General features: G+C 41.0%; 1 protein-coding gene across 2 annotated transcripts in view; it reads left to right on the top strand.

Annotated features, from left to right (window-relative positions):
* Positions 1-10,641, top strand: part of tbk1 (TANK-binding kinase 1) — a 47,282-nt gene extending 36,641 nt beyond the window's left edge. The window contains exons 17-21 of one of the 2 annotated variants that reach the window (XM_068050334.1): positions 1,470-1,571; positions 2,747-2,843; positions 3,644-3,753; positions 7,429-7,500; positions 8,550-10,641. In XM_068050334.1, the coding sequence (XP_067906435.1) occupies positions 1,470-1,571; positions 2,747-2,843; positions 3,644-3,753; positions 7,429-7,500; positions 8,550-8,601 (433 nt within the window). In that variant the 3' untranslated portion in view covers positions 8,602-10,641. The remainder of the gene's footprint in view (positions 1-1,469; positions 1,572-2,746; positions 2,844-3,643; positions 3,754-7,428; positions 7,501-8,549) is intronic. The other variant, XM_068050335.1, reaches the window with a different exon arrangement.
* Positions 10,642-12,257: the final 1,616 nt, after the last annotated feature.

Raw genomic sequence — 12,257 nt, 5'->3', positions numbered from 1 at the left:
GGAAAGTTCTTTACGCAGAGGGTGGTGGGTGCCTGGAACGCGTTGCCAGCGGAGGTGGTAGACGCGGGCACGATAGCGTCTTTTAAGATGTATCTAGACAGATACATGAATGGGCAGGAAGCAAAGAGATACAGACCCTTAGAAAATAGGCGACATGTTTAGCTAGAGGATCTGGATCGGCGCAGGCTTGGAGGGCCGAAGGGCCTGTTCCTGTGCTGTAATTTTCTTTGTTCTTTGTATATCAGACCACTCAGAACAATGTTGGCTTTAGTATTGCTTAATGAGTGAGAGTCAATGTTTCCACAAAACTGTGCGCAAGACATAGTTCAGACCAGAAAGTATATCGTCTGTGTTGGTGGTTAGATTGCAAGGCAGGCTCTGCAAAACAGCGACTGCTCGACACAGGAAACGCTGTCATTGCCAGCAGCTTTCAAGAGTGCTTTTTTTTTTAAATAGCATTTTACAAGGATAATAATGGCTTTGTATCAGTCACGGCATTTGTTCAGACAGTGCTGCGGGTCGGATTTTCCTGCTGCTGGATATATTGTATCATCTGAGTTCAGCACGTAGAGGAAAATTGGGCCGGGAGGAGTGTATGCCATAAGGGAGCTCCATCCCGATTTTCTATCCACTTGAATGGATGGATTGACGATCGGCATTTCTTCCCACCTGATTTTCCTTTTATACTGCACCCAGGCTTTAATCCATTCACGGGATATGAGCTTCATCGGAAAGGCTGACATTATTGCCCCATCCCTAGGCTTGCTAGGCCACTTCAGAGAGTGGTTTAAGAGTCAGCCACCTTTGTGAGAGACTAGAATCAGGTACAGACCAGACCGGGTAAGAACGCTAGGTTTCTTTTCCGATTGGGCATTGGTAAATCAGTTGGGTTTTTGCGAAGGTGGTGGTGCAATGCACCCGGGAACTGGAAAATCACCCCCGAATGTCGTCATCACATTTAACCCTCCAGAATGATGTCGAGAATTATGGTTATTTCTTCCACTTATTTTTTGATTTCATTTTTCATTAATGAGTGCTGGTGAACTTGTAGCAGATGCCAAAACCACTAGTACAAGGGAGCTGAATTATCAGCAAAAATAGTCAAGCCAGGCTACTGTAGCAATCATGCTTTTTTTTTAAGCACGTGGGCTCAGTAATATGATCTGTGATTAATCACTGCTGAATGTTCTTGCTTTGTGTCAAAAAAACCCCAGATAATGGTGTAAAGGAAATGTTTAATCTGGCCATTGTATAACAGTACACTTAGCATCCTACTGAACCCAGGCCAACCTACTGATACTGTAAGGATCTGGGAAACTACACAGTTGATACTTACTTCACCTGAACTGTGCACCACACAGGATCACTGTTGTGCTTTAATGGCCCTAAAAAAAAAAGCGAGTTTCAAAAATAATTTTTATACTAAAATGTTAATGTCTAAAAATGTATTTTCTAATTTTCTTTATCAGGCAGAAGATGTGGCTATCTGCTTCAAAAGCAATGTCCTTGTTCAAAGATGAATGTGTTGCCAAGTATCAATCTTTTCTTGATGTGGCAGATGACTGGATGAAGTGAGTTGTAATTTTTTTTAAAAATGTAATTTAAAATTTAATCCATTTTTACCCGCTTTGGGATCCACTAGTAGATTTGTAAACCTGAGCCTGTTGATGTATTTGTGACTAATGAGCACCAACAGTTGCCGTCACTGTTGATAATCAATACAACAGTGGAGTTCTGAACACAAACTTATGAAATGGACAGTTATGAAAAGACCAACTGGTCTATTGACTTGCTCTATATACACCATGATGGCTGGAACATTAGAACTAAACAATTAGTCTCTCTCCACGCACCCCTCCACCCCCGAAGGATAAAAATCCCTGGGCCAATCAATGATTGAATACTCTTGCCAATTCCCCTCTCGACTCCTCGGGCAGTCAAAACCAGTTTGTAATCACGTGGACCAAGTATTGGCTATAAGGACACTTTTTTAATTCTGAACCCACCAGAACACGTTTTCTGTGTAATGCATTAATCTAGATGGACACTGTGGTGCAGTACTGAGGGACTGCTGCTCTGTCAGGGGTTGCTATCTTACGGGTGAAGCCCTATCTGTCTCTGCAGAGGACATAATTACTCGAGGAAAAACCAGATGAGTTCTCTGTCTTGGAGGCCATTCAGCCGAATGCTGCCCTTCCATTCTATGATTCTGTCTCCTGGAGATGATGCCATGTATTTGGAAATGTGAAAGAAAATGAATGTTTCAGTGGGTTGTTTTTCCATGTAAATGGCGTTCTATATTTGAGGTTTTGTAACCTCCTACATTCCTCTAAGATCTCTGTGCTCCTTCAATTTTGCCCTCCTACAAATCCATAATTTTCATCGCTCCACTGTTGGCAGCCATGCTTTCAACCAAAACTCTGAAATTTCCTCCCTAAACCGCTCCCTCCTCCCTCTCCTTTTTAAATCACTCTTTAAAATCCACCTCTTTGACCAAGCATTTGGTCGCGTTTACATTGCTCAGTCAAATTTTGTCTGATACCGTCCAATGAAATGCCTTGGGATATTTTATTACGTTGAAGGCACTATATAGATGCATGTTGTTGTGTTTATGTATTCTGATCGTTGTAGCTTTCACTGTTTAATGGCAGAAATCTAATCCCTGTAGTAATCCAACAGTAATGTTGCTGTAGTTCTGTGGCTGTGTAACATGAGTTGGCTGTAATGAGTTCTGCTTCCTCCACAGGAAGATGCATTTTCTGAGAAAGCAGGTGCTGAGTGTTGCTAATCAGTTTGTAAACATCGAGCAGGAAGTATTCACGTACCAAGAACATATCAAGAAGGTATAGCTATTTGGTCTCTGGGGAGATAACCACCAGTTTTATTTTTAATTCAGTTTGTTTCGGGACATGTGTCTCTACCGAGGCGGAATTTGTTGCCTGTCCTGCATTGCCTGAGAAGTTGGTGATCTCTCTTCTCGAGTTGTACTTGATTGACTTGATGAGCCACTTGAGAGAACATTAAGAGCCAGCCAGGGAGTCACACCGGGCTCGCCAACCCTTCAGAATAATCCTGGAGTCTCCAGAAAATTGAAGATTAAACTCCAGGGCAAACCCAGGAGAAAAATCACAAGGGGCATTTAAAAAATAAAAGTACTTTTTTTCCCGGTTTCCTTGGACACTTATTTTATTAGTTTAAAAAAAAAAATTAGCGATGGGAGAAAAAGCTGTTTGACAGTAAAGAACTACCCAATTGGGTAATGAGTCTGTTCACTATTTTCAATTGGTGTGGGAAGGCAGGGTGCTGGAAGGATAGATGCAACAGGCAACTAATGGTGAGGATTAAAGGTGGGAGGTCATGTGATGAAACCTCCAGGATTGGGTCCAATTAAAACTGGCATCCTGAAGTCGTTGCCAGGCCAGGAAGGGGGTGACTGGGTTCTTTCCCTGGCCATTTTCAGTAAATAACTAGATTTCTTGCTACGGTGGGACTTGGCGCTCGCACCCTCTGAGTTGTTGGTCCAGCACCTTACTGCTACGCTACTCTACCCCAGTTTAATTTGGTTATGGTGGGATTAAGTTATACAAAGCATTTGTGTTGAATTATTGCTGACATTTCTTTCTTTCCCATTTTGCTTTCATAGCTGCAGGAGCTGCTACCTCAGAAAGCGTTCATGGCCACGTCTAGTGACTGGAAACCTTCAGCGTCCCTTGGTTACCCAAGTCAGAATACCTTGATGGAAATGACCATTGGGTAAATACTTCTGCATTGATATCAAGCGGAACATGTAAAATAAAGAGCTGATTTCCTATGTTCATTGCCAATTTACCAAACTTGGCTCAATCGCTGTTTAGTTTTTTTATTGTGTGTATGGCTACCTCTCTCAAACTATTCTAATTTGGCAGGGAGAAGTTGATCTTCAGTAGAATGTCATCTTAATTGAACTCACGTAGCTTTTGACTGCCAAGAAGAAATTTATAGTGTTCATATTGATATATATTTGTACACATTTAGTTTTCAACCAGTTTAGTTAAAATGGGGAACCTGATTTACTGGATTATATTAAGTACAATGTATCACTGATAAAATGAATAATCAGGGCAGTAACTTGCAAGACGTCCCCTCACTCTCTTGCGCGCGCAATTTGTGTCCTACACCATAAGAACAATTATTGAACATTAGGCCTGCTCTTCCAGCAGATGTTGTACAATTAGTGTGGTCATAGACTACTTCTCACTTAATTGACTCTCCAAGGAAGAGCAATAATCAAAAGGTGTAAAACGTCCAAGGAAACTCTGAATTGCCCCCATATCAGCTCTTCCCTCTAAAACAAGTTTTCACAAACAAAGGTTTTCATTAAAAGCTGCACCAGGGTAGGCATATGCAGAAAACCTGGTTAAGTGAGCCCATGTTTTGACCTACAATCCTGCTGGATCACAGAATATTAGAATGGTTACTGCACAGAAGGAGGCCTTTTGGCCCATCGTGTCTACGCTGCCCCTTTGCAAGAGCAGTCCAGCCAGTCCCATTTCCCCCCCCACCCCCCCACCAGTTCCCTGTAACCCTTTTTTAAAAAAAAAAAAATTATTCAGATAATTATCCAATTCCCTTTTGAAAGCCACAAATCTGCTGCCACCATACTCTCGGAGTGCATTCCAGATCGTAACCTCTTGCTGTGTCATTAAAAAAAAAAATTTCCTCATGTCTCCTCTGGTTCTTTTGCTAATCACCTTGAATTGTGTCCTCTGGTTCTCAACCCTTCCACCAATGGGAACAGTTTCTCCCTCTCTACTCTGTCCAGACCCATCATGACTTTCAACACCTCAAATCTCCTCTTATCCTCTTTTTAAGGAGAACAGCCCAGCTTCTCCAATCGATCCAAATAACTGAAGTCTCATCCCTGGAACCATTCTTGTAAAGCTTTTCTGTACCCTCTCAAGTCTTCGCATCCTTCCTAAAGCGTGGTACCCAGAATTGGACGTAAAGCTCCAGTTGAGGCTGAACCAGAATTCTATAAAGGTTCTTCATAATGTCCTTGCTTTCATTCTCTGCCTCTATTTATAAAGCTCGGGATTCTGTATGCCTTATTAACCTTTTTCTCAAGCAGCCCTGCCACTTTCAACGATTTGTGCACATATACCCTGAGATCCCTCTGCTCCTGCGCCCCTTTCTGCACCCTTTGTTTCTTGTTGCCCCTCCTCATTTTTCCTACCAAAATGCGTCACTTCACACTTCTCCTTACACCCTTTATTGAACAAGGGTGTTACATTTGCAATTCTCCAGTCCTTTGTCACTACCCCTGTATCTAAGGAGAATTAGAAGATTATGGCCAGTGCCTCTGCAACTTCCACCCTTGCTTACCTCAGTATCCTCAAATGCATCTGATCCGGTCCTGATGACTTATCAACCTAAAGTACAGCCAGCCTTTCTAATATCTTTTATCAATTTTTTGGCCCATCCATTGTCCCAACTACCACCTCTTTCAGTACAACTTTGGCAGCATCTTGCTTGGTAAAGACAGATGCAAAGTACTCATTTAGTACCTCAGCTATACCCTCTGCCTCCATGCATGGGTTCCCTTTTTGATTCCTGGTTGGCCCCACCTCCTTTTACCACTCTTTTACTCTTTTTACTTCTGTTGGATTCCCTTTTACATTAGCTGCCAGTTTCTTATGCTCTTTTTACTTCTCATTTCCTTTTTCACTTTTCTGAACTTTCCACATTCAGCCTGGTTCTCACTGGTATTATCAACCTGACATCTGTCACACCCACCCTTTTCTGCTTAATTTTTCTATTTTTTGGCATGCAGGGAGCTCTAGCTTTTTGTCCTTTTTTTTTCTCTCTCGTGGGAATGTAGCTCAACTGTATCCGAACCATCGCCTCTTTAAAGACAGCCCATTGTTCCATTGCAGTTTTGCCTGCCAATCTTTGGTTCCAATTTACTTGGGCCAGATCCGTTCTTACTCCATTGAAATTGGTCCACCCCCAGTTAATTATTTTTTTTACTGAGGATTGCGCCTTGTCCTTTTCCATAGCTAACCAATACCTTAGCTGACTGTTCCCCTACTGACACTTGATCCATTTGTCCCACCTCATTCCCCAGAACCAGATCCAGCAATGCTGATCTTAAAAAAACAACAACAACCCCGGAACACACTTTAGAAACTCTTGCACCTCTGCTCTTTACACTATTACTATGCCTGTATTAAGATAATTAAAGTTCCCTATTATAATTACTGTAAAGGTTTTGCACCTCTCATTTCCTTGCAGATTTGTTCCTGTATATCCTTCCCAATAATTGGTGACCTAGTGGGAGGACTGGGATCTGTGACAAGTCCATAGTCCACAAATGATCTGTTTCACTGTGATCCATCATTAATAGTAATAGTTTGAGTCCAGTCTATCTGCACAATTATATCTGCACCAGGCCCCCAATAGATGAGCATTGAGAGGATGTTTCTAGCTTTTTGTAGGGTATTCCCCAACTATGTCCTCTTGAGCATCCCCATTTTCATCGCTCCACCACTGGCGGCTGTGCTTTCAGCTGTCTAGGCCCCTAAGCTCTGGAATTCCCTCCCTACAACTCTTCGTTTCTCATCTCAAGACGCTCCTGAAAACTTACACCTCTCATAAAGTTTTTGGTCATCTACCCTAATATCTCCTTATGTGGCTCAGTGTCAAATTTTGTTTGATACTGCCCCTGTGAAATACCTTGGGCCATTTTGCTACATTAAAGATGTTGTATAAAAGTTGTTGCTCTATAGAGGGATGTACTAGGAACTCTTTTGGTGGTTGATTCCTGAATAGAATTTTTTTTTTTTTGTTTGGGGAAGACTTGGTGATAGAATTGAAATGGGAGAGATGTCATGATTAAACAATGGATGTGTAGCACAAGTAGAATATAACCAATTAGAAAGGAGATAAACACTTAATGTGTATGACCAACGCACATTACATTTGGTCCCTTTTAAAGAATGTAAGTGACCCAAGCATAAAATGCTCATGCATTTCCTTTTAATATTTAACCAACTTGGTCATAAATAACAAAAGTTAAATTATATTGAGTGTACAATGGGGAAGGCATAAATCTCTTAAAAGGGGACTTTATTCCTTTGAATTTCCCCTCATGGGGCTCCCTACCATCTAAAGGTATTTGAAGATTAGCTTAATTTAGAGAATGAGCAGCATTGTAGCCTCAGGTGAATACTCCTTTATAAAACAATGTAGTCTTGGGATTTTTGATGCTCACTGGTATTTCTCCATATAAAATTAGTCATAATTTTTATTTTACATTGCAAAGTTAAAGAAATTGCTTTTTAAGTATATGATTTTAAAGGGGATTTGGTCTTGTCCTGGTGGATCCTAAGTGGACAGAATTAATATAAAGTTCTTCCTCTCCAAAATGCATATTTTCAAATCTTGCTGTAGAATGAAGAAACTGAAGGAAGAAATGGAGGGAGTTGTTAAGGAGCTTGCTGAGAATAATCACATCCTGGAAAGGTAAGTACAGCCCAAATTTGGTAACGCAGGGAAAAACCTCGTGGAATTACAGCACAGGCAAAAATAATTTCAAATAGAAAATGCTTCCTTTTACATCTGCCATTTACAGCTCCTGTAGATTCATATTTTGTTTCTCTACTTGTCCCGTTACCAACCTCCTTTTGCCTTCCATCAGCTGTTTTGTGATTTAATCTTTCCTGCCTTCCACCTTATGACAGTCCTTCCCTTTTGTTCTTTCCTCCCCTTCCCACATTCCCTACCTCCTGTATATAAAAAAAAAAAAACCTGTTACACCTCAGACCTTTTCCAGTTCTGACAAGAGGTCATTGACCTGAAACATTGACTATTTTTCTCTCTACAGATGCTGCCTGACCTGCTGGATATTTCCAGCACTTTGTTCTAATTTCAGATTTTCAGCAAGCACCGAACTCTGCTTTTATATAAATGTAAGCTGTTGGTCATTATAATCCCAATAGTCACTACCTCACTGATTTTGTTCAGTTACTTACCCCCAACACCCCTATTTACTGTGCCCCTTAAAAACTGAAACCCGTTAAATAGGATTAATGATTGCTGCGCTTTGCAGCACATTGATGTGTGCTCGATCACACAGACATTTACACATCAAACCTGAGATCACCAGAGTCTCATGAACTTTTAATTCTTTGATTATTAAATCATTTGGAATATGCCTACATGCAAAGTGAGTGTGTCCAAGTCAAAAGAAATCACCTGTAAACAAGTTTTTTAAAATGCAAAATCCAGGGTTTAGCAGTAAATCTCAGTCATCTTTCTTTGGCAGCGGTTATATTAGAAATACTAGTTTTATTGGCATGTGAATAAGTCAATAATAAAAGTAAATTAACCCCTTATCCAAAAATTGACCCTTTGGTAATTCCAAAAGTAAGTTTCTCAAATTTGGGTGTTTACTTTTTTTGAAGTCTTTCCATCAAGTTTTTTGATCCAAAGAACCAGAATTACTTTTTTTCTCCACAAAGGGAATTTGGCTCTATTCTGTGCGTTGCTAATCCTGTATTTGTTTTCAACAGGTTTGGAGCTTTGACTGTGGATGGAGGAATTCAAAATACCGATCGCCTCTAAAATGGGAATGAACAGCCCCATATGGTTCAACGGGAGCCACTGTCCCCTCCAAGTATTAATCCTAGTGCACTCTGATTTTGATCTTTTTGTTTTGAAGGACTGTGCAGGCTAAGAGTCTCTAGGGTAGTTTCTTTTCCTCCTTTTTTGATCTTACTTTCTTGGTGTAATTTTTTTTTCCAATCCTCAGTGTCCATGTCCATCGAACACTGGCAAAAGCCTATAACACTATTTCTCGTGCTCCGAAATGTTCATATTGTACAGGGTGTGCTATGCTTGTTAGTGATGTTGAAACGAATCTGTACATCTGTCTTGTTTACTCCAAGACATGACAGCTACTTAACATTTACTTAGCGCCTGCTATGTCTAAATTGCCCCAGGGGTTTCATGGCAGTGATCAGAGCCAAACCGGAGTCTGAGGGAGAATTAAGGAAGCTGGCCAGAAACCTGTTCAAAGAGGGTAGGTTTAAGATTTCAGAAGGTTAAGGAGGGCAGGTCGACATGGCATTTGGGTCTACAATGCTTCACAGCTGCCCTTGCGCTCCCCCACTTTACAAATATCTACTGGGTGCAACTTGTTGCTGAGGTGCCCTTGAATTTACAGGACTGTTTTTAATGTGGCTGTGGCCTTGTCTAAAAACATTTTTTGGCATGTACTTTCCAAATTTCAGCTTCAGATGAGACCCACATTGAAGCTGATGAAAGCAGTTGTTACATTCATTACAAGATAAACATGGAACCTCTAAGTGGATGAAATCAATGAAACCTAAAGGCTGAATGTGCCTCTGTAAAGAATGTAAATACAGCCCCTTTTATTTGTATATATTGTATATATTTGTATGCATAACTTAACTTTTAAATCTTCTATTGAATAGAACAGCCAGTACAGATGGAAGCTGAGCAAATGTTATTTTACAGAAAGTAGGAAAACTATAGATTTAGCAGTCTTGCTTTTTTTTAAATTTGTAAATAGAATGTGGGCATTGCTGGCAAGGCCAGCATTTGTTGCCCATCCTCTGTTGTCCTTGAGAAGGTGGTGGCGAGCTGCCTCCTTGAACCACTGCACTCTGTGTGGTACACCCACAGTGCTGTTAGGGAGGGAGTTCCAGGATTTTGACCCAACGATGTAGGAATAGCAATATATTTTCAGGGTGGTATGTTGCTTGGAGGGGAACGTAGAGGTGGTGCTGTTCCCATGCGCCTGCTGCTCTTGTTCTTCTAGGTGCAAGTTTTGAAGATGCTGTTGAAGGAGCCTTGGAAAGGTGCTGCAGTACATCTTGTAGATGATACACACTGCTGCCACTGTACCAGTGGTGGATGGGGTGCCAATCAAGCAGGCTGCTTTGTCCTGAATGGTGTCGAGCTTCTTAAGTGTTGTTGGAGCTGCACCCATCCAGGCAATTGGAGAGTATTCCATCACACTCCTGTCTTGTGCCTTGTAGAATGGTGGACAGGCTTTGGGGAGTCAGGAGGTGAGTTACTCACTGCAGCATTCCCAGCCTCTGGCGTGTTCTTGTAGCCACAGTATTTATATAGCTCATCCAGTTAAGTTTCTGGTCATTGGTGACCCCCCAGGATGTCTGTCATGTCCCTTATAACTATATAGACTAATTCTCACTGGTTTAAAATGCCGTCTAGTCCCTCCTGTATAATCACCTTGTATTATTAACTGTCGAGGACAGGGAAATTTAAGGCAGCATTTCCTGTATTCTCTGTAAATTATCTAAAAAAAAATATATATATATATATATTATCAAGAATGCATTTACTTTTGTTTGTGGGACAGTGTATGTTTCTAAATGGATAAATTGACAAAAGGTATTCTAATGTTGACTGGACTAAATACTATAGCAAATATTAAATATTTTTGATCCAGAAACATGTAAATTTCTTCTGAGACAGTTAAGTGCTGCAGAATTAGTCACAGTTACACTTACAATAAAGTACAGCACCACCTTTGCTTAGCAATCTGTTATCTCAACTTGTATGCTGTATGATTAGGAACCATCTATAATATATTAAAGATCTGACATCTTGTGTCTACCTTCTGTCTATTAAATTTTATTTCATTATTTTAAACACCTCCATCAAATCAATTGTATCTTGCTGGAGCTGTTCTGTACCTTCCAGGTCACAGGCTGTACTTCAGAAAGCTGTGCTGTGTAACGCTGGGGGATGTTGGCTGAGAATATTTAGTCATATTTAACAGCATCTTTTGTTAAAATCAAAGATTTGCATTTATGCAGTACCTTTCACAATCTCAAGATGGCCCCAAGTGCTTTACATCCAATGACTGTAGTCACTGTTGTAGGGAATGCTGCAGTCAGTTAGCGCACAGCAATGTAATAATGACCAGATAATCTGTCTGTCATTGTTGGCCAGTGCACCAGGCACCTCTTTCCCAGATATGAATTCATGGTGTTTAATCTTTAACTATGAAAAGTCTCTCTACCAGTCACCATGTGAAAATTGTGGGCAGAATGAGCTTCTCTGGCACAGACTGGGAAATTGCCAAGTGGAGTCTATTCTTGGTAAGGCGATTCTGTTGGATCTTTCTGCTGGAGTACATTCCATGAAATAAGGACATCAGACTCAAAATATGAACCATATTTCATAGGATTACCCACGTTCTTAAAAAGATGGGAGTGAATTGATTTCAAGTGGAACTACCCTTCAGATGGGCTGCTTCCATGCAGAGAGTGGTAGGTAATGTTACAGAGTAACTGGAGCAGTGTTTAAGGAGTCCTTGGAATGATGCGCGAGATGGGGGAAAGAGAATGAAGTTGCCAAGAAAATAAGTTGTAAATTGAGATGGTCAGGTGCTCTACCAAACTACAATGGAGGATTCATCTTGCAACTATTAATACTCTGCAAAATAAATTCTGTGCTGCCTCCTCCCATTTCTGCATCCTGTATACAGTCACCTCACTGTTCTGACCACCCATTCTCCATTTTGCTACATATTGGAACCTTCAAAACATTGTGGTAAAATAAATAGTGCCTTAAGCTGTGTTTTTATCTCCTTGCTTAGATTTCTTACTTTTGCTGCAGTGAACGGTTTATTCACTTTTTTGCTTCTACCTGATAAATTTGATGTGGCTTGGGTGAAATCAGTACTGAACTGATGTCCAGGTGTTGAGACAGATGACCAGAGGATATTTGATGGACAGAGCTTTGAGGTGTGAATTTCCAATAATATTTCTGTGGCCATATTGAAATAGCTGTTGAGGCTGAACCAGACTGTTTGTAACCCTGGTATCATATTTGAACCTGAGATGAGTTTCCGACTGCATATCCACCCCATCACTAAGACTGCCTACTGTCACCTCTGTGACACCACATCGCCTCAGCTCCTCTGTTGCTGAAACCTTCATCCATGCCTTCATCAACTCTAGATTTGTAAATTCCAATACACTCCCAGTTGGCCTCCCACAATCTACACCCCATAAACTTGAGCTCATCCAAAACTCTGCTGCCCATATCCTAACCTAAAGGCCTGCTCAGGTCAGGAAAAAAAACCCGACCCAGCCCAAGTCCTTCCATTTTTTGTCCCCAGCCTGCCCCAACCACCGGAATGTTCACTTTACCTACCTTCCGAATCCGTTTTTCACTTTTTTCCAGTTTCTGCAGATAAGCAACAAAAACTGTAATTGGACTTG

The sequence above is a fragment of the Heterodontus francisci genome, chromosome 18, assembly GCF_036365525.1.
Source record: "Heterodontus francisci isolate sHetFra1 chromosome 18, sHetFra1.hap1, whole genome shotgun sequence".
Classification (NCBI taxonomy): domain Eukaryota; kingdom Metazoa; phylum Chordata; class Chondrichthyes; order Heterodontiformes; family Heterodontidae; genus Heterodontus; species Heterodontus francisci.
The sequence above is the reverse complement of the archived record's forward strand: the minus strand, read 5'-3'. Positions and strand labels throughout refer to the sequence as shown.